We start from the raw sequence: 22,498 nt of genomic DNA on the forward strand, positions 1-22,498 counted from the left end.
AGCTACCCTGGTTCTCCACAAGAAAAGTAGAAAGTTACTATCAAGAAAGGGGTCAGGCAAGGAGACACAATCTCTCCAATGCTATTCACTGCATGCTTAGAAGTAGTATTCAAGCCATTAGACTGGGAGTGAGAATCAACGGCGAATATCTCGGCAACCTTCGGTTTGCAGATGACATTGTCCTGTTCAGCAAAATGGGGGACGAATTCCAACAAATAACAAATTATTGAGGACTTTAACCGACAAATTGGAAGAGTGGAGTTGAAGATTAATATGCAGAAGACTAAGATAATGTTCAACAGCCCTGCAAGAGAACAAGAATTCAGGATCGCCAGTCAGCCTCTAGAATCTGTACTGGAGTACGTTTATCTAGGTCAGTTGCTTACTGGGGACACTGATCATGAGAAGAAAATTCCCAGAATAAAAATTGGTTGGAGTGCATACGGTCGGCATAGCCAAATCCTGACTGGGAGCTTACAGCTGTCGTTGAAATGAAATGTGTACAATCATTGCATTCCACCGGTGCTAACATATGGGGCAGAACCTTGCAGGTTAACAAGGAAGCTCGAGAACACGTTAAGGACCGCACAAAGAGCGATGGAACAAAAAATGTTAGGCGTAACGTTAAGAACAGGAAGAGAGCAGTGTGGATCAAAGAGCAAATGGGGAAAGCCGACATTCTCAATGACATTAAGAGAAAAAAATGGGGCTGGGCAGGCCATGTAGTGCATAGGGTGGACAACCGGTGGACCATTATGGTTACAGAATGGGTGCCAAGAGAAGGGAAGCGCAGTTAAGGATGGCAGGAATCTAGGTGGGGTGATGAAATTAGCAAATTTGCAGGCAAAATTGGAATCGGCTAGTGCAAGACAGGGGTAATTGGAGATCGCAGGGAGAGGCCTTCGTCCTGGACTGTACATAAAAATAGGCTGATGATAATGATGACATACATGCAAAACATTGAGATGTAAGAAACAAGCTTGAACTTTAAGGTAAGGGTTAATAACAGGCAGTACAGGAAGTCAACTACAACGGGCAGGGGCCAAGTTGAAATGAGTTTTTTCTGTGTCAGCCTAACTATTGGTCTGCTCTTTGGCACATTCCTTTTCCTTAATATTTTTTCAGATAAAGTAAATGACGGCATAGTTATATTTTCACTTGTGAAGAAACATTTAAGGCTGGGCATAGGAATGTAGTAGTACTTACATTTCAGGAAGAAAACATTCAAATTTCATTTGGAAAGCTTTAACCCCTGCTTTCGCACGAGTTTTGCTAAGCACTTATACCCAGCTCATTTACAATCTTGAGATTCTACTGTACTTGTTCAAACAATGGGCATGCTGATGTGCACTGTGACAACACTGGCATTAGTTCTACGTTAGTAAATTCAATCATTTTCAAAAGTGATGGGCTCCTGCTATTAAAAGCTTTGTTGACTTTTAACATAAGGTAGTACAATCTAGGCATGCAGTAATGGGTGAATCATTTGTAAACTGTACTGAGAGCAGTAGAAATTTCAAGCAAGTTTAGTTGATGCATTGTAGCACCGTGGACACAAGTAAAATAGAGAAACTAGATGTAGCAAGCACAAAAGGCTTGCAGAAATGTAGCTGGGGCCATATAACGTAAACTATTCAATTCCGGTTTTATTTTAATCTGATATTAAATTTACATAACCAACGAAGCAAGCATCGGGTGGCGACTAGCAGCATTTTGAATAGCTCAATCAAACGCTTTCCTTGTTTATAGGAGGTCACTTTTCTTTCCTTTTAAAGCAAACAGCATTGCCCACCTTGACAGGTTTTCTTATTGAATAGGCTGACAAGAGGCAAGGAGCATGCAGAATTGGAGGTTTCAGTGTAAGTAGATAAATAGGTGAGGAGAGTGGTACTTGCATCTGCAATTAGTCAGCTTCTCCTTGCTTAGCTTGTGGTCGCTGGTTGAAAATCGTGGCGGCTTGCAACAGAGTTAAAAATGCTGTTAAAACGGGCTCTCAGGGAAGAGGAGTTGACAGGGCAATGTCGTATAGGTGCCGTAAAGGCACGACAGCATTATACATCCACGTAAAAATTTGTATTTATATGCAAAGAAATTCATCCTTGCTGGCAGCTCCGAGCAGCCAGTGCCACAGTGATCGGCAGGTAGCCATCTTCTATGCCTTTCGGAACGCGGCAGTCTCTGGTTATTCCGAAAAAATTTTCACTTCTGTTCGGCAGCAATTGTAGTCATGTCACTTTGACATGGCGAGTTCGTCGTAAGGTTGCGTAACAGACAGGCGAAGTGGGTGCAGCTCGAACAATTTTAACCAATAGTGGAGGGCTACTGGCGAAAAATGCGTAGAATCGGAAATAACTTTTTCTTCTTTTGTTCGACCTAATCATACATTATCAGTGTGTACACATCATATCAGATGGGCAGTTCTCGCAGTTTTCGTGATGTCACATGACAGACAGGTGAAGTAGGCGTGGCCTAAAATTTTTTTACCAATCGTAGTCGGCTAACAGCAGACATGGAATAGAGATAGTTTGAAAGCTTTACATTATAGTGCCCCTTGTCTGGTGATCACTTTCACTTTGTTTGCTGATCACCGACTTCAGACTAACTACAGTGAGGACTAAACTTAGCAGAAACAAGTCAACTGCGTGGCTTGAAAATATTCCATGGCAGATGTGGATGTCATTGACAATATATGCACAGCACAGGCAGCATAACTACAAGCCTGCAATGCCTCTAGCAAGTCATGCGCTATTGTGCTTAACTCTGCTTGTCTTGAAAAAAAGAAAGAAAAATTCCTATATGTTTGGTGGAATAATGGACTTCTAGTCAATAAGTGAGATCTTCAAACACTCAACATGAGCTTCTTCACAGTGAGAACAGATAAGCCAGTGGTTTTCAGCAAGTGTATTTGCCTTCACAGCAATGTGCCCGGTGCTGTCGTAAACGGTGCAGCAGAGACATTAGTGGCTATTTCTAGTGCATTTAAGACAGAAGAAGGGAGCAGGACAGAAGTGTGTTCCACACACACAGTATGTTTACGAAGCTGCCCGCATGTCACTTTACACTCTACTGAAGCTATGAGCTGACCTGTTCCCATGAACTTGGGCCTTCCCTCCACATCATACCGTGACCTTGCAGTAAAACAAGTAGTATTCAACATTCTTGGAGATGTGACTACATACACCTGCAGCTGGCAGCCAAAGTGAAAATAATGTGCCAACATTTGACTCGGGATTGTTGCCTGGTATCCTGCAATCTAAACCCATCTGTTTCAGTTTTGCAGGAGGCTCTGCAAGTAAAAAAGAAAGCACCTATCACATTAATGACACATGCAAGATCTTAATTTGTATAGAAGTGCAACGGCTCTCAATTAGTGAAGCAAAACTATTGGTAAAATGACCATCGATAGTTTTTTAAACAATCGTAAAAAGGACTATTGATAGTACTACTATTAATAGTATTACAATATTTTGCCACTGACACTATCGATAGTATACTACTATCGATATTATTGCGATAGTTTTACAATTAAATTTTGTGATAACTGACCATCAGTAACGCTAAGTTCACGCAGTTTGGAAAGGGAAACATCGCCTAGTTCATGCTGCAGCGTTTAAGTGCGGTACGTCACGTGATTTTACATTATTGATAGTTCGCTATCGATGGTACCATATGTTTTATAATAGTTCAATAGTTCTATAATGACAAAACTATTGATAATATTATCAATAGTTTTGTATCGCTACTCTCAATACATTTGAAAAGAAACAATTTATTGAGAGGCCGCATTTCTTTGTTGCATCCTCCTTTACATGCAATAATTGCTAAAGGTGTTTAGTGTAAGCTTATTGAAGAAAGAATATCGCCAAGAAAAAAAAAAGGAAAAGAAAATTGAAGAGACTACATGCCTAATTTAACAACAATTGTAGACATCAAAACAATTCTGTTTTACTTCGGACATTCACAAAGATGTGTAAAGGCATCAACACACACTGAAATCATTTCTTCTTGGCATCACATTCCGCAGTTCCCTTGTGGTATCAGGTTTACTGGCCGTCACAGGGCAGCTGGTGACTTGGATGCCTTGTGTATTACTCACACGCACACACTCATATACAAATAACTGTACACACACACATGAAGACTATAAGCGACGATTCACAATCACTTTCCAATGCGCTGCACAATCCAATCTTGCTGGCACAGAGGACACCGGTTGTTCTTCTTGACCCACAGGGACATGCAGCAATTGTGGAAAGAGTGGTTACACTCACCCCACACCACTGTAAAAGAAAAAAAAAATGCATTTGTTTACTTAGACGTCTGTAAGCATGTGCCAATTAGAATTTGAACAGCCTTAAATGAAGACAAGTGCATGATCCAAATTATCAGAGGCGCCAAGCATCCAGCAGTTCTCGCACACTGCAATTTGCCAAGAAGCCCTGAAGAAAGTGTGCACTGTAGATGGTGCAAATCTAATAATAATTTATGGGGTTTTACGTGCCAAAACCAGTTCTGATTATGAGGCACGCCGTAGTGGGGGACTCCGGAAATTTGGACCACCTGGGGTTATTTAACGTGCACCTAAATCTAAGTACACGGGATGGTGCAAATCTATGAGAATGAGAAAAGCAAAACTGGACCATGATCTTGTAGTGATGCCTTTTCCCCAATGGCTGTTGGCAGTTTTCATGTTTGTTAGGCGATGGGAGGAGCGTCGTTTTGATTACTCACAAATGCCAAAAGTACCAAAAGGCACTGGGAAAAGGCATCACTACAATATCGCAGCCCTGCAAGTGCATAAGGGGGTCAATGCACTCAATATTGCATCATTGATAAAATCTTATATTTTCTTGCAAACAATGATGTCCAAATTTGTATGGCATCTACAGAGTGGTGTAATCTTCAGTGTGCTTTGAATGGCTAATTAAAGTACAGCAAGGCAGATGCGACACCAGTGCTGGCGCACTCATCAGCATTAATTTCATGTTACCGAATCCTCAAGTAGTGGGATGCCCGTCACTCCCGTGAAGCGTTGTCCTGGGCGATGTGCCGCCCACAAGTGAAGGCATCCTTGAAGATGCTTTCACTTGTGTGACCACTTGTGTAACATTGACGAACTTAAGATTTTTTGAGCATATTCAAGTCATGCTCACAAATACAACAAGCACATCGTAATAGCCTGCCAGACTGCGAACAGTCACTGAGTACTGGGTGCCCAAAAGAATAGCAGTCAGCTAAGCAAAGCAGTGCGAAACAGTGGTTACATCGAATAATTTCGTTGTCCACTCGCTTCGTCGTAACGTGAATCGGCTTTCCCTTTGTCGGTGAAAGCAAATAGTTAATTGGTTGCATTTCGCTGACTGCAGCAATATATACAATTACCCGTGCAAACCAAAGATGCAAGTAGTGGATGTGACGTGCGAGATATGGCTCTCCAATTTTTACGCTCACTGTCTTGGGAAAGAAAATGCCGCGAATGCCAAGCTCAAGCAGCTACACACGCTAGAGGTATCATTTTGAGACACACAGCTACTTTTATTATGTCCCGCCCGACAAAATGCACAGCGGTGAAGGCAATGAAGCGATAACTGTTTGCTTACCGACACAATCGTCCTGCTTGTTTTCGTGTTGACATCGCAAACAGGCATCTAAAGACGAAAAAAAAAAATTAGCTACAAAAAAAGGATTGCTCGGTAAACAAAGGAAGTAATTGAAACGCCACTTTTTCACTATGAACCAACAGCGGCGCGCTGTAAGCACGAGACAACCGACAGCAGCTATCAAAACATCCCGAGTGACGGTGCAACAAAGCGAGATACATCAAGCATCAGCCGAGAAACAGCGCCAAGAAACTTACCCATGACTTGAACGCGACATATGGCGCAAGTGTCACATTCTACGTCCCAGCTCCACATAGCCACGGCGTTCCATTTTTTGAGAACGAACATTTTATCCGGTTTTTGCCCGTTATTATCTCCATCCTTGTCGATGTCATCTTCGTCTGCCATTTTTAAAAGCCAACTCTCTGCCGCGATGCAGTGTCAGTTGCGCATGTGTGTTCGGGACTAAAAGTTAAGTGTATCTTTAATCTGGTAAAGCTAAAATTAAAAAAAACAAGCACTTAATAAAACTGCAATAATTTAAGCCATTTGTTACTTACACGAACTTTAAAATTTACTCAACAGCGCCTTTGCTTACTTTACGTTCTATGTCGGTTTAGGTCTTGTGTTTTATCCATTGCTGCAGCTAGCCGCCTACTGTGTTGTTCCTGTGTGGGCTGTGTGCCATCGTAAAACAGGGACGAAGCACCAAGTGTCATTTCAGATGGCAACTTGTTTCGGTTGTATCCGCCGGTGTTTCAACGCCGGCGGTTTCAGCGCCAGCAGTTCCCAGGGAAACCGCCTACCTACGGTGGTTCTGGACATGCTTCATATGGGTATAAATGTTTGGAAAACACTATTTGCAGATTCTTTGAAATGTGTGCGGTGGTCTGTGTGGAAGATCATAACCGTTCATGTTCTGTATGTATGTATTTAGTTTCTCTGCCTTCCGCCTCCTCCTCGGCAGCTTCCTCGGTGGGCGATCTTTGTGCGGGCTGTATTGCACGTCAACGTGCCAGTAAACTCCGGCATGTAATATTTATGTGCAGAGTCCTGCAATCAAGACAGACGATCAGTTGTGCCTCTGCCACCCCTGCACTTGTCGTGTGCCAGTCGTGAACTTTTACATACGAAGACAGTTACCGCGCGAGGTGCATGTCGCCGGCGTTCACAAACACCGAATTTCAGGCGCAGCACTGCGCACCTCCTAGATTTCACTGCGCGTAGAGACCTGTAACGTAAGTACGAGGTGGTGCCTTGAAAAAAATTAAATCGAAGGTACTGTGAGATTTCTTGAACGGCTCTGCTGTTTCTTTCTCGTGATTGTTTGCCAGCATCCTTGCTAAAAGGATACAGCGAAGGACTGGCAATTGCTACAATTAGGCAGACCAAATGTGAAATCAGTATTACTTTCTTTTGGATATCTCGTTTTAGCTGTCTATGAGTGGTGAAATTGAGCAGAAATGCAAATTTCAGCTGCTTCAAGCAATTGACCCGACAGCGACCAAATATGAGGTTGCACTTGCCATGTAAGTCAGCTTGGCTCCTGGACCACATTTATAGTTGTGTTCATTGGAACCACAATTTGTGAGGACAACTGCCATACAAAAACTACATTGGCTGGTTGATCTTTCTCACACCATTTCACTGTAATGGGTTAATATGAAAATGCTTTCATCGGGTCGTGTACAAATACTACGAAAGTAGGTGGCAAAACTGCTGCCAAAAGCTTTGCCTGAGCACACAAGCAGGTGCTCTAAAACTTCTGAACGGGCTCAGTGTTATCTGCACAAGTTAAGTGTTTGTGGTGTTTAATGCATCTGATTTGTCTGAGGCATGCCAGGTGTGGCTGATTAGGACATGCAATCTTTTGCAGGCCAGGATGTCGTAATCGTAAAGAATGGACAAAGGATCTGCGGAAGTGGTGCAGCACTAGCTAATGCCCCTCTAGTTCAAAACAAGTCCTATTTTGAAGTCAAGGTACAACAGGCAGGTGAGAAACAGTGCTCTTGTCTGTAACCTTGAATTTTTTTGTCACTTAATGGACTCACTGATGCTACACATGCGGGATTATTTTGTGTTTCACATTTAGTAGATTTCACATCAGTGAGTTGCACCCTCCCTCTAGTGGATGCTTCGCTGGTGAGAACAAGCATGCTGCTATACTAAGATGAGGTTGTGAAGCTGTTTAGAGGATGTGTACTGCATGCCAAGATGTTTGTGATGTGTTTGTGACTAATTTATAGGTATGCAAACAATGAAAGATAACTGGTAAGCGTATCAGCATGTTGCCATAAATGTTGATGTCCCCGGTGTGATGTGCGACGAGGTCACTGGTTAAATTGCTGGCCATAGTGGTAGCATTCTGAAGCAGTGAGATAGTAAACAACACTCCTTTACTGAGATTTCAGTATTTAATTTGAAAGTATTAGTGGTTCAATGTTGAGTTGAAACTCGATTTAACAAAGTGATGACCACGCTCGAATTATTTTGTTAAATAGGGAAGTTCGTAAATTGACAAAGGGATTGTTTGGTGCTTTGAAATCTAGAGTTGCAACATGGCGACACCCAAAAGCTACCGCGGCATTGTATTTGCCGCAAACCCACGCCTCTGCGTCTGAAAAGTCCGCGAGGGTGGCCCCAAATTGCTTCTGCGTAAAACCTAAAGAAAAAACAGCACACATTGTTCTGGAGAGAACTGCGAATTTAGTATTTAGCAGTGAAAAAAATGTGATTTTCGCCTGCGTGCGCTTCACCAGCAGTGGGCATACACACTTCTCATAGCCCCCAAGCGCTTTCAATGCATTCTCGGTTCCCAGCAAACCACCTCAAGAGATCGACGGCGTCCATCACCTCGCTTGGAGTGGGCACAGGAGCTTCGGGGTCTTCCGGGTGTGGCGTGCAGCCTCGTAAAAATAAAGCTAGGGCCGTGACTAGGGCACCATGATGTTTTAACTCGACAGAGAAAAACCCGTCTGTGTCAAAATTAGAAAGAAATAAACTTTTTTTACTAATTTATTTAAGGAAAAACTTCATTAAGTCGGGTTTGGTGGCCAAATTAGTTCCATTGATTCGGGTCGATGACAACATTGAACCCTATGGGTACCTGCCGGGGAATGGAAATTTCTTTGTTAGATCGGGAACTTCATAAAATCGGGTTTCATTAACTCGAGTTTTAACTGTATAGAAACTACACATACAATGATTATGTTATTGGGACAGTATTTATTATTGTTTTGCATTTACTAGTTCTATGCTGAGAAGAATGCATGGTTTGGCTGGTTAATGTACTGGCACGTCCTCTTGCCTTCTTTTTACTTTCTTTTTTTACCTTTTACTTTTTTTTTTTTTCACCACATTTTATTACGTACTGCCATGCTGTTCAATTGTCAAATGTTGTGCTTAAAGCTTTTGTAAGGTAGCTTTGGTGCAGCCTTAGCATCACATCTTTCTTTCTTTTTCTAATACCTCGGATTTCAGGCCTGTGGGGTGTGGGAGTGGCCACGCAAAAAACAGACCTGAACAGGGTGCCACTTGGACAAGATCTGGAGAGCTGTGTCCTCACTAGTGAGGGCACTGTGGTGTGTAACAAAGAAGTGCTCCACAAGCTCCAGCAGACAGTACAAGAAGGTGACGTCATAGTAAGGCCCATTGTCTGCCCTTTATGCAGTATGCAGATAAAAATATTCACATCTTATTGTTTGCTATTTGTAACTGCTCTGTGCTAAAGAATCACTGTTTGACTGTGGATTTGCTGACCAGTTTTTGTTTGCATAGCTGTGCACAAAACACTTGCTTGCATAAATATCCGGACCTCCTTCATATATATAAACAATAACGCTTGCAATGTCACTTGTGCACTGCTGCTGTACTGACAGAAAAAGATTGGCACTTCTACTTGATTCTGTATCTGTTGTTCCTTCTGCTGATATAGCTTCAGTTGCTGGCTGCAGTAATCTGCTGCACACAGAGCTTTTTTTCTCTATCATCGTCTTTTGTTTTGCCATGTCAAGAGAAGACATTGCACATTTATCACAGAAATCTATGATAAGGGTAGCGCAGGAAGATATTGCAGACACATCAGAGGGCATAGCTTTTTGCAGAACTGCTTGGTAATCCGTAGGCAGTAATAGGCTTTCATAGGCACCATATCATTGTAATATTATTGTGTGGATTAACACTTTTAGATTTTACATTCCAAAGCAACACCTGGGCTATGAGAGGGTCCATGGTGGGGGGGGGGCACACATTGATTTGACCACCTGGTGTTCTTTAATGTGCACCTAAATTTATGTGCATGAGCTGTTTTGTTTTCCGGCCCATCATACAATGCTGCTACCATAGCCAAGTTTTCGACCTGCAATCTTTTGATTGCAAAAACAAAAAGTTGTAGCCATTGAGTCAGCATGGCAGGTGTCATAGTGTGGAGGAGGTATGCATGTTTTAAATGAGCATCAGGGACTGTGGCCTACATTTCATTGCCTACATGATGACCTCCATTCATGGGTAATGCAGAGACAATTAGCATGAAGAACATGTCCATCAGTCCTGTAAATGACATGCAAGAAAAAAAGTCGACATTTTGCAATAGGTAAAGGTGAAAATTGGACATAACTTTAGAAAGCACAATGCATGTTGTGCTACAATTCAGTCATGGAACCTGGCTTTCCCTCATAAACAGCTGCGACGTTTGAAATTCTTTTTTTCCCTCGTCCATCGCAGACTTTTTACTGAAATGATGTGTTACTTGTGACTTGAAGTTTGTCATGAAAGCAGAGGTTGATTGGCAAGCGTGATAGAGGATTTTGGCTCTGAACCTTGTTTTCTCTAAAAGGTTTCATTGCCCTAGCAAATATTAGGCACATATTTAAAAAGTGATAAAGTTTACATTTTAATTCAGTAAAGGGCTTGTGTCCTTGCTGTTATTGATGGATTTGCAATTGACTAGACAGTCCATATTAAAAACTAGAAAGTTTAGTTTTCAAATTCATTGTCCTAAGTGTTCTGAAATGGCATTTTTCTGGGAACATCATCGGAAGCCTTCTGTATTCAGGCCACCGAGTGCTTTCAGGTGCAAATGTCTCATTATGCTGTCATTGCAGCATATGTGCTCACTGAAAGTGATCGGTTCCCCATTTCATATCTGGAAAGTTCGTTGTTCACAGCTTTGTTTCAGCCTCGTGCTGCCCTGTTTTCTAAGGTGTGATAGTGAGACATTATCTCGTTTCTGATATTGTTTTACTTGTCATGTACAGTCTTTTATTGTACAGTCTTTTTTACTTGTCATGTACAGCTTTTATTCATTTAACCTTGAAGGGACATACACAAATCTGGTTCATGCTATCCATAGTTTGAAATGAACACATTCAATGGTTGCATCGGACTAAGAATTTATTGCAAGCCTGCTATGGTTTTATACCCGTGTAAGCAAGCACACACTTTGTAAATAATCTCTCGCAAGACACACTGTGTAGCCTGGTCAGCATTTTAGTCTTGTGTGATCTTGTAGTTGTGCTTAATCACAGTCAGTCATGCCTGCTGGACCTCTTGTCAGCATAGCTGCTGTCTTCTAGAAGGCCTGGTAATGAATGGTGTGGTGCAGGCAAAATTAGTCCTGTTCATGTCAGTCTGTTTATAGCACAATTCCTCTTGGCATACATACTGTTATGTGGCAGTGACAAGTGCAGGTACACAGGCAAGTGATGTAGATCTTCAAGGACAACTTCACTGTGTGAACTCTTCTCTACAAAGAAAAGGCACGACTCAATAGCATCTCCTGTGGTGCCAACAGCACTGACGATTGGGAAAAAAAAAAAAAAGAGTAACACTTGCCTCTTAAATATAAAGCTTCATTTTAAATTCTAGTGCCCTTCACAATTCAAGAATGTGCTGTGTGCTTCGGTTCTGTCTGATAACAATGGTCTAATTGCACTAAGTACTACAAGATTTGTCACATATTAATGGCCTGAGACTGCAAGCATGTTTCACCAGGAATTGAGAGTGTTGTAAGACTGGTAACATACAAAAGCCAAGAAGAGCAAGAATAGGCATGGAAAACAATGTGTGGCAATATTCTACATACTCTTTTGTGTTACTGATGCACGAAAGCATCTGAAGATCAGCATGCAAGGATTCAACCAGTGCTTACAAGTAGACAATCGTATGACAGCATGTGCAATACCACACTCATTGTAAGAGATGTGATCACTGGCATTTTGGCAGTGTATGCACACTTATTTGACAATTATCAGTAATTTTACCGTAGTTAGTGATGTATGTACCAGCTGCCAGTGACATCCATTTTGGGCTTCAAGTGATTCAGTGGCTTCAAGTGCTTCAAGTGGCTTCAAGTGATTTGGGCTTCAAGTTTTCTCCATAAGAAAGCATGGGCATCTATTGGTTTTGTTGAACAGGATTGATTTATAGAAAATTAGAATCAAGCCTTGTTGCATAGAGGCCAACTGTATGAGCAACCACTAATCTATATTACGTCTAGATAGTTTTGCTGCAACTGTTATCTCTGCGAAGGTATCCTGCTAATTTCCACTCACTTATCTTGCTCTTTTTTTAGGGCATCACGTATGACCACCTGGAGCTGAACTTTTACCTGAATGGAACAGATTTACATATCCCTGTGACAGGTGTCAAAGGAGAAGTTTTTCCTGTTCTTTATGGTAAGTAGCAAAGTAGTGCAAGATTCAAAAGACAGTTTTAGAAGGACTCTAAGGGAAAACCTCAAGTGAAGGTGGATTGAGTATTACGCTTTTGATAAAAGGTGCTGGAGACTTGGTGTACCAAAAATGATGCAAGACTGATCATATTGCCATCTTAAAATTACTGAAACAGGTGCCGACACCATCATAGTAGTAACCATGTAAAAAGAGCAAACAAAAAAACTAGGTTGCCTGTCAAAATAATTTTAAGGCTGCCACAACAGTTCTGCACCTACTGGTTGTGCCAGGAACCAAACACACAGCCTGGCCTGATAGTCAGGTGATAATTGAAATAAAATACTGCATCACCACAAACAGAACCTGTGTCTTCAGAATCCCAAAACTAGCACTCTTTAATTAGGTCATCAGCCCATCGTAGCACTGAGAATGGTAATGATTAACAACCACAGCATGAGAGGCTGATTAAACAAACGTAAGAAAATGAGGCTGGTTCAGTACATAACCTATTTGTGATCAAGGAGGAAGCATGTCATGCTTACCTGCAATTCTGAGTATATGACAGGCATTTAGTTGGGCACGAGTAAAATTTTTTTATTTTTTCACTTTCCAGTAAGTTTGAGGGTGCGCCATAATGCGTGACTTGTAGACACTTATTGCAGAAGGCCCTCTTGGTTTATTTGTAAATAAGGCATTAGCAGCCATTTCCATTAACCCTTTCGGACACCAATTAGTTATCTTGATTGACAACTTACTTTCATCGCATTTCTTAGATCTTCAGCATCATAAAATGCTTACAGCTGCAGAATAGATTAAGGGTTTTCAGTTCTTTAGTGAGTTTTGTCAAGTTTACAAAATGCGGACTCCATGTGAAAACTCGCTAAAGGAACATCAGATATGCGAACATCAACTATTTTATGTCTACCAGGCTTGAAAAACACCTATCCAGCCATTTGAAAATTATGGCTGGCGCAATACATTGTGAAAAACAATGAAAAAAGTGAACCCGCTACATACAATGACATACCCACACCTAGAGCACTGCACGGGCCTGATTTTTCGGCCCGAGCCCGGCCGGGGCCCGCTTTACGAGGCCCGAGCCCAGCCCGGGCCCGTAATACAAAGCCCGAGCCTGGCCCGGTCCCGGGCGTACATGACCGAGACCAGCCCGGGCCCGGCCCGGGCCCGTGGTTCCAAGCCCGGGCCCGACCCGGGCCCGTGTTACTGAGCCCGGGCCGGGCCCGGGCGTTCATTACTAAGCTTAGCTAGGGCCCGCGTGTGCATGACCAGGCCCGGCCTCTAAGAAAAAAAATTATTTTTTTTTTACTTACAGATTGTGCCGTATCTGTCAGCCTCACCTTCTAGAGGTTTAATAAGCTGCAGTATATAATCAATAAAAGGCCGAAATCTTTGTTTCTCCCACGGGAACATCAGTAATCCGGCCCATTGCCTGTGCTACTATTTTTCTGGTGGTGCGCATGCACTTACCTTGATTTGTACGATATAGTTCTATGATGTCATTTCGCATGCAAATACAGGGCGTTTCTAGCTGAACCAAATTTTTAAAGATTGCCTGTGGCAGATAGCACAATTATAATCCTTGATCTAAAATACTCGATGAAGTGACCATTATTTCCACGAGAAATCAAAACGCCTAATTGAAGAATTAACATTATTATGCTAATTAACGTTTTAAATAATTATTTTATGGCACATCTTTCAATCTACGAATTATAGCCGCCGAGTTCGCAAGGCATATCCACCTGGAACGAATTCTCAGGACTAAACCAGTTTCGAGATAATAATTTTCAAAGTGTCCAACGAAATCAATCGAATCAAATCAATTTATTGTCCAGTTTACATGCTGGACGGTCATTTTGGACTAAAAGCTACATATGTAGCTTGACATATGTAGCTGGGCACGACATGTAATGCGTAGGATGGATAACCGGTGAACCATTAGGGTTACAGAATGGATACCTAGAGAAGGAAAGCGCAGTCGAGGTCGGCAGAAAACCAGATGGGATGATGAAGTTAGGAAATTTGCAGGCGCAAGTTGAAAACAGCTAGCGGAAGACAGGGGTAAGTGGAGATCACAGGGAGAGGCCTTCGTCCTGCAGTGGACATGAATAGGCTGATGATGATGATGTAGCTTGACGTGACCCAAAAGACCAGGCAAGGCAATAGTACAGCAAACAGTAAGCAGTTAGTACAGCAATAGTACAGCAAACAACAATTCACATATATTTCCAGCTATCGCTGGAATTCCTCATAGACGAAATAGCTATGAACGGAAAGACAAAGAATATTTGCATCACGGCGAGTTAACAGAATTGGAAAAACTTTTAACAGAATGCATTTTAAATAACACTACAATAACAATACTAGCTATACAAAACAACGCAACACCACCTATACAACATAGCATGAGACTGAATTTTACAAGATCAACATTTGCTAAGAAAACGAAACAGGATTTACATTATATACTCAGAACCATACACATAGGCAGAATAATAATCACATCAGATACACTACAAGCGACCAAAGTGTCAGCTGAGTTCTTTCTTACTGAAATTACCACCATTTTTGTATCTGTTCAAAGTGAATGGTAGGTAATGTATTAACGACTGAAGCTTATAGAGTGTTCTGAAGTATGGAATGGACCATATCTCAGGATTTCTTGTGTTCGCATTAATGCGACGACGCTCTAAGGATGCTAATTGTTTTATGTAGTTCTAAGCTAATTCTGACATTGATGGCCTAATTGAATATTTAACATAATTACGCGAATTAACTTTTTAATTAATTATGTTACGGCACATCTTTCAATCTACGAATTATAGCCGCTGAGTTCGCAAGGCGTATCCACTTCGAACGAATTCTCAGGACTGAACCAGTTTCGATATACTAACTTTCAAAGTGTCTGACGAAATGCATGGGCGTTCCAGTTAACCTTTTGAGGAAAATGCTGTTTTATGCATTGAAGCACCAAAGTAACTGGCCTTAGCGCTAAAATAATGCCATGGTATTAAAACTGGTAGTAGTGCGATCGCAAAAGCGGTAACATGGAAATGGTTTCAGGAGTGGTTCTTTGTATAATTTATTTTTCCTTACGCGGAAACAATGTTCGTTTTTGCGGAAAAGAAAAAAAAAATTAGCGAAGCTTGCACTGGCGGCGCAATGCTAAAGAGACAGCGGAGATGATGGGCACCTAGCTAGTCCTGGCTTCTGGGCTAGGCTAAGCACTACCAAGTCATCCCCAGCATTTCCCGGAATTGATTTATTATTGATTGATTATCGATTAGCTATTGATTGGCTATCTATTGTCTATTGCAAGATATTGGCCACGTATTTGGGATAGGTTAAGCACTACCAACTTATCCGAATTTATTGATTATTGATCAATTATCGATTAGCTATTGATTGGCTGTCGATTGGCTATCGTAAGGTATTGGCCACGTATTTTGGCTAGGCTAAAGTCATCCCCATCATTTTCGGGAATTTATTGATTATTGATCGGTTATCGACTAGATATTGATTAGTCCCCACAATTCTTAGCTAGACTTAACCAGGCTCAGCTTCGCTAGTTCACAGGTGTATGTGCTATTGCGCTTGGACCCTTTCTGCACTGCTGCCAAGATTGGCCCACATTTTTGTATTCAGCGGACACATTAGACCCGGCTGAAACACCTCTGCTGTTAAAAATGAGAACTTCATCTGTTTTACTATTTTCTTTGATAAGATATAGTCATCTGATAAGATATACAGTCAAGAGACCGGTGTGGATCTGAGAACAAACGCGGATAACCGATATTCTAGTTGACATTAAGAGGAAAAAATGGAGCTTGGCAGGCCATGTAATGCGTAGGATGGATAACCGATGGACCATGAGAGCTACAGAATTGATACCAAGAGAAGGGAAGCGCAGTCCAGGACGGCAGAAAACTAGGTGGGGTGATGAAGTTAGGAAATTCGCAGGCGCAAATAGACCGATCCCACCGACCGATCTGCGCATGCGCCGGTTTTCCGGTAGTAGCACTGCCACCATCTTGGTTGTAGTCAACTAGTCAACCACACCATCGCAGTCCGCGCTCGTTGAGTACTGCGCACGAGCTTCCCAGACATATCTGCGACTCCACTACCGAGAAACATTCGTCATGTATTTAAAGAAATTACATCGGCTGTTAATTGCAGCATGCGAGGCGAACGTTGAAAAGTGCCTGTTGCTCTTTCCTTTCGGTTGTTACCCGCTCACAACGCGTTGAGTATCGTATATTTTCGAGCTTTGTATGTAGTACATGCTGATGTACGCGGTCGTATTCCGTTACTATTTTTGCGCACGTGCATCTCGGTGACTGCAACGTTATGTTTGCTTAGCGACGGACATAATAGGATTTGTATACCTGTTGGAGACAGGTTTGAAATGCGGCGCCAAAACTTTCGTTCCCTACTTACCTACATGGGTTTCGCGCACGACTTGCAGACTTCGGTAACAGCGATATCTAGAAGTTTAGAAGTTCTTAAGTAAGCTAGGCGGCGTTTTTAGCATAAAAACGCCGATAGCCAATCATCGCCAAGTCATCGATAGCCAATCAATAGCTAATCGATAATTGATCAATAATCAATAAATTCCGGAAAATTCTGGGTATGACTTGGTAGTGCTTAGCCTAGCCCAAATACGTAGCCAATACCTTGCGATAGCCAATCACTAGTGAATCGATAATCAATCGATAATCAATAAATTCCGGAAAATGCTGGACATGACTTGGTAGTGCTTAGCCTAGCCCAAATACGTGGCCAATACCGTACGATAGCCAATCGATAGCCAATCAATATCTAATTGATAATTGATCAATAATCAATAAATTCCGGAAAATGCTGGGCATGACTTGGTAGTGCTTAGCCTAGCCCAAATATGTGGCCAATAATTTGCGATAGCCAATCAATACCTAATCGATCAATAATCAATAAATTCCGGGAAATGCTGGGGATGACTTGGTAGTTCTTGGCCTAGCCCAAATACGTGGCCAATACCTTGCGATAGCCAATCAATAGCTAATCGATAATGGACAAATAATCTATAAATTCCGGGACATTTGAGTACACGGGTGTTTTCGCATTTTGCCCCGATCGAAATACGGCCGCTATTCGTCCCCGTATTCTCACGCTGTGTATTAGCAGTACCACCTATTAATCTGTTGGATCCACGTCTCTCGAAGCTTTCGCTCTTTAGGAAACACATAGAATCCGAAGCCTTTGTCCCTTGTGTGGTTGTTGTACCAGCCACACATCAGGTCAGTCCTCCCATCGCACGATGGCTCTACACGAACCATAAAAATTGCCAAAAATCGTTCGGATACAGAATGCACAGGCACTCCTGGCGGCTGGAGCGGCCGGATGACTACAAGTACCAGCATGCACCGCGGCAGCGGTGGCGTCGTGAAACTGGCTGGTGGGATCGGTCTATTGGAATCGGCTAGCGCAAGACAGGGTTAATTGGAGATCGCAGGGAGAGGCCTTCGTTCTGCAGTGGACATAAATATAGGCTGATGATGATGATAAGTCATCTTGCACGTGTCACTTCAGCTTGGCACAGAATACATTGAAACATGCAATGCATAACGGTCGCGTGTGTTCGAATCAATGAGCGGGCCCGAGTCTGGCCCGGGCCCGCGACTTCAAGCCCGAGCCCGGCCCGGGCCCGCGGCCTCAAGCCCGAGCCCGGCCCGGGCCCAGGCTTTAACGCAGCTTTAAGCCCGGGCCCGGCCCGAGCCCGCCAACAAACGCTAGACGGCCCGGCCCGGCCCGGGCCCGTGCAGTACTCTACCCACACCAAGCAAAAGACTCAACCATCTGCCTTCATACTTGTTCTAATGAAACAGTTTGCCTGTGTAATTGAAATTTGCAGCACTATTTCAATCAGAAGCGTTTCAAGATGTACAGGACACATTTTAAATATTGTTACATGAATCAATGTTTTTGCTGTTGATGCACTGCATTGGTGTACACAATTGTGTACATCGCATCTGAAAGGGTTAAACGCTGCATTGAAAGCCTGTAACCATTATTACATTTGCCACATTTTCTCTTTTCATGTTTTTCCCTTAGTCGACGACGGAGCCATCTTGGATGCGGTGTTCTCTTCTTTCTTCCACACTCCACCCCAGGGCTTTGAGCAAATTATGGTGGAACAGTCCTTACTGTGAAAAACTAATCTGTGTGCAGACCGTCACTGGCACATCGTAGCACACTCGTGGTAGTGTTGCTCTGAGGAATGGGCCTGTTGCCATCTATGCCTGAGTGTGCAAAGTTCTCCGCCACTGAGCTGTCATCACAAAGTCACTTTGTAGCCCAGATTATTTTTTGATGCTTGCTAAAGCGTGTCATGTGTTCATGCTGGCAGTGTTTTTCTTTTCTTTGCTGGCTTTGTTAGCATTAATTTAAACGGGGGCTAGTAAAAGGCATGGATATCGCATGGATACAGCCTTAAAAGCAAGCTAGGTGTTCAGCAAATGAAGAAAGCTGTTTGAATTGTCATGCATGATAAAAAAAGGCATAATTAGGTGGAACAACTTTAATGTGAGAACGTAGAATTTAGCCCCGCTATTGTACGTTGCCTTCTTTTTGGTACTGCTTGCTTGTTTCAAGTCGGGTGCTGCCTACCAAGCTATGCTGTAAGGAGCTTGGTGTGCAGAGGGAGCTTAGAAACCTTTTTGTATGCATTGGACATTCTTTTAGCTTGTACAGAGACTGTTGGCCCCGTTTTGGGCATCCTGGTTTCACCAGACAATAGACCCTTTTCCTAATTGTTGGACCAGCTTTTTAAAAAGTAAAGGAATTAGTCAACTTAATGGCAAAACAGAATTTCTAAATTGGCAAGATATATGCACATACTGTTACAGTGAACATTATGTGGGCACAAACAAAGGTTGGTATTCATGCTAGTCACCATGTCCCAGCTTCCAGAACTTTTCTCCTTTCTCAACTGACCACCACTCATTGTCGTCTTGCTCTTTTTGGAAGACTGTCAGCAAAGACCAGCACCGAAAGTGTTTGTCACAGCACCAGACAGGTTGGAATGAGACGGTGTTGTGCAACATGCAGGGGACATTCCTTTTTATGCCATAACTTGTTGCTTAAAAGGCAGGTTGTTGGTTATGTTACCAGTTGAAAGTTGGCTACAGTGTTGCTTACTTCAAGTTCCTGCTTCTAGGTGTGCGCATTTGTTGTGCAGCATTCTTGTGGCGAGTGATGATTCGCTTCATTGACATCGACTTCACGACAGTGTGTTCTCGTTTATCTGTCCTTAGGCCAGTAACTTTTGCATGAGCCTGTTGTCAAACATGTCTGCCCACAGGAAGGATTTCTTGAGTGCCTGGTTTTGCTACAGCTTATGCAACATGCTACTCTCAAGGTCTTGCTGGTACCTTGAGGTTGCTCACTTTGACCTCGTCCAACCTCTTGCACTCCCCTTGCTGAGCTGAGCACTGAGCTGAGCACTGAGCTGGGCACATCTCGGCCAATCGTCTGCAGGTCTCGTGGGAAGTGGTCTTTGTGGCAAAATCATTGGTGATGGTTTGATAAGAATGGCCTCACAATTGGCTAGCATCTGGTGGTGCAGCAATAGCTATTGCTCATCAGGCTTTCTTTCAGTGCGGATGTGCTCTATGCATCCCGCTATCAGGTCTGCATTCTCTTCCACCAGCTCTGCCTTATACCTGGCCCGCATGATACAGTCAAACCTCGATATAACGAAGTTGTACTTGCATCGAAAAACTTTGTTATATTGAGGTTTCGTTAATTCAATAGAACTAAAATGGGGAAATAAAAATAGTTCGTTACATCGAGATTTTTGTTAAATCGAGGTTCGTTATATCGAGGTTTGACTGTAGTGGCTGTGGTCATGTTTTGTATTCTGTCATCAATGTGATGCACCATTTCGACCCATAACAGCAGACCATACTTTATTTTCTATGAGGTAGAGCAAATGTGATGTGGCTTTTGTGACAACATTTGCAGCCAGAAAGTGGCAATACATGCAATTTTTTCTTTGTCTTTTGTTTCAGCAATGATGAGAGCCATGATTAGCTTGTCAAGAATGCAATGCGAAGGAACCTAACAATTGGAAAGGGTCTATTGCTTGTACAGTTTCAGCAAACCTTTGTGTACATTGCTTGTAACATAATTCAATTATAATTTATATAGTGTGAACAGTGTCCAGGTATCCAAAGTAGATGCTTGGCTGAAGACAAAACTGGCACTGTGAATGGAATGTGCCTGCCATCGTTTGTGGTTATGATTACTTACATGCACAAGTGGGACTGCCTTCTCCATGAACACTTGCCATTCTGCGTCTTTGCTGTGGGCAGAATGCTTTCGGAAAGGCTTTGTTAGAGCGGGTCATGCCAAATGCCAGCTGGCGCTCATTTTTATGTTCACTGTATACTCAATATTGTGATAAGGACACTAGCTATATAAACAGTTCTTCCAGCTGATCTGCTGGACTGTCTTGTGCTCAAATCGGGCATTTTGTTTAATAAACCGCAGTTGGATGCAAGACTTGGCTGTTTCACTGAAAACAATACAGGTGCATGCATCTGTGTTGATGCCAGGTCAAAAAATTAAATCCTCTCTTTCTCAGAAGTTGCAACAGCTTTGTCACACTTGGCTATGCTACCTACATTCTTGTCGAGCATCACTGCCAACAAAACTCTTGTTTCTTCTGGAAGTAACCAATGTGTACTGAATCTAAGCATGGTACTGTCCAAAATTCACAAATTTGGTCACAATTGAGTCTGTGGTCTAGCTGGAAGAACCATTTAGTGTGTGGGTTTCCCTTATTGACACTACGGTTTTTATCTTGTACGGCCCCATTTGTACAGGCAAGAGAGCATTGCTATATGGCTGCCTGAGGTTGTTCAGAGATTTGAGCGAACTAAAATTAAGCACCGTCTTTTTAAAAGCAAGGTAAGAATAAGCAAGCATGCAAACATGCATCATAGCATTAGCCTTGAGCCCAAGTGATTGCACTGTTAAAGAAACTGCTTTTTCCCAGGCAACAAAATGGTCATTCTGGGGCGGTATTCTCGGATGATCACTTTTGGAGAGACTTTCACTTTCGGAAGATTTCACGAGACTAGCGCTGGATGCATATGGCATCTACAGGCCAATGTGTTCTGGCACTATGCCAAGACAGCATGCCAGGAACATTTGTTCATAGATGCCTACGTGTCTAGTGCTGCTCTTGCAAAAGTGAAAGCATCTGCAAAAGTGATTGCCTGAAAATGCCACCCTTGTTGGCAGCCGTGCAATGTCCTGTCCCATTTTTATGGCCATGTAAATAGTTCAGGCTTCCTGTGCATATAGCTGAAGGCACTAGCGCTGGTTTTATGCGTAGAATTGTCATTCCTATCACATCGTTTTGGAGGTTGAAATGCTGGAAATTATTGGTTATTAAAGACATTAACACACTGAGATTTTCTTGTGGTTAAAATTGGTAACCTCACCGACGGGCTAAGGCATCTTCTATTCAGCATGCTAAGTTTGTTCCATGTTTTTTACCCACCTGTCCTAGACAGTTGGGTAGAACCATGCTGGTTTGGCAGGTATCGATTTCTGCTGCTAAGGATACTTGGGTTTGACTTAAGGTGGTGGAATGGCAAAAATGCCCTCGTAATGAGAATTTGGCCTACATAAGCAACTGCAGCACCACAAAATTAATTTGCAGCCCTGAACCATAGTGTCCCTTGTAGCATAAGTTTAGCTTTGGGATGCAAAATCCAATCAATCAAATGCCAATGTGAACTTTTTGTGAGACGTCTGAAAAGCAGCCTTGTAGAGTTACTAAAGTGTCGTGAAAAAGAAAAGTGGGAACATTAGGACAGAATGAAAGCGCCTGTGTTGTCTATTTTCTATTGTCCTTCACACATTTTTCACCATGTCAGCTATTTTATTTACAGGACTTGGGCTAGTCTCATTGTATCAATAAATTTTCTTACGGCCTACGTTTTGCTATTTCATGATAGAAAAACATACCTTGAAAACATTTTGTCTGGAGGCATTTTATTTTTCCACTGCTGCTCACATGTCGTTTTGAAGCAACGATATGGACATGTACGGCTAACTTAGCCCATGAAAAACCAGTTGCCATTTTATTTTATAATCAGCAGCATTACTTCAATTGCCCAAATTTTCTGGTAGACAGAAGAGTTTGCATGCAAGTTA

The 22,498-nt window shown here is 42.4% G+C and overlaps 3 protein-coding genes across 3 annotated transcripts in view; 1 reads left to right on the forward strand and 2 right to left on the reverse strand.

Moving 5' to 3' along the window:
* The window catches only part of LOC119440572 (collagen alpha-1(VII) chain), a 267,441-nt gene that overhangs the window by 192,012 nt on the left and 52,931 nt on the right, over positions 1-22,498 (reverse strand). The gene's annotated exons all lie outside the window — the stretch shown is intronic.
* On the reverse strand, positions 3,907-6,014 carry LOC119442157 (RING-box protein 2-like). Its single transcript, XM_037706913.2, has 3 exons — positions 5,858-6,014; positions 5,601-5,648; positions 3,907-4,280 (listed from the first exon to the last, which is right to left on the reverse strand). The coding sequence occupies exons 1-3, from the start codon at positions 6,006-6,008 to the stop codon at positions 4,162-4,164; spliced, it is 318 nt and encodes a 105-aa protein (XP_037562841.1). The 5' UTR covers positions 6,009-6,014; the 3' UTR covers positions 3,907-4,161.
* Positions 6,219-22,269, forward strand: LOC119442156 (SPRY domain-containing protein 7-like). The gene is made up of 5 exons (XM_037706912.2): positions 6,219-6,436; positions 7,477-7,593; positions 9,081-9,241; positions 12,172-12,274; positions 18,383-22,269. Exons 1-5 carry the CDS (start codon positions 6,325-6,327, stop codon positions 18,478-18,480), a joined length of 591 nt encoding a protein of 196 aa, XP_037562840.1. The 5' UTR covers positions 6,219-6,324; the 3' UTR covers positions 18,481-22,269.

This window comes from Dermacentor silvarum, chromosome 2 (assembly GCF_013339745.2).
Source record: "Dermacentor silvarum isolate Dsil-2018 chromosome 2, BIME_Dsil_1.4, whole genome shotgun sequence".
Taxonomy (NCBI): Eukaryota; Metazoa; Arthropoda; class Arachnida; order Ixodida; family Ixodidae; genus Dermacentor; species Dermacentor silvarum.

Excerpts from the sequence above, each read along its gene's own strand:
- LOC119442157 (XM_037706913.2), bottom strand. The coding sequence starts at position 6,008 with ATGGCAGACGAAGATGACATCGACAAGGATGGAGATAATAACGGGCAA. Across the intron at positions 5,649-5,857 it reads ATGTCGCGTTCAAGTCATGG|ATGCCTGTTTGCGATGTCAA; the intron begins GTAAGTTTCTTG and ends TTTCGTCTTTAG. Across the intron at positions 4,281-5,600 it reads CAAGCAGGACGATTGTGTCG|TGGTGTGGGGTGAGTGTAAC; the intron begins GTAAGCAAACAG and ends TTTCTTTTACAG.
- LOC119442156 (XM_037706912.2), top strand. The coding sequence starts at position 6,325 with ATGGCAACTTGTTTCGGTTGTATCCGCCGGTGTTTCAACGCCGGCGGT. Across the intron at positions 6,437-7,476 it reads TCTGGACATGCTTCATATGG|GCCAGGATGTCGTAATCGTA; the intron begins GTATAAATGTTT and ends AATCTTTTGCAG. Across the intron at positions 12,275-18,382 it reads AGTTTTTCCTGTTCTTTATG|TCGACGACGGAGCCATCTTG; the intron begins GTAAGTAGCAAA and ends TTTTTCCCTTAG.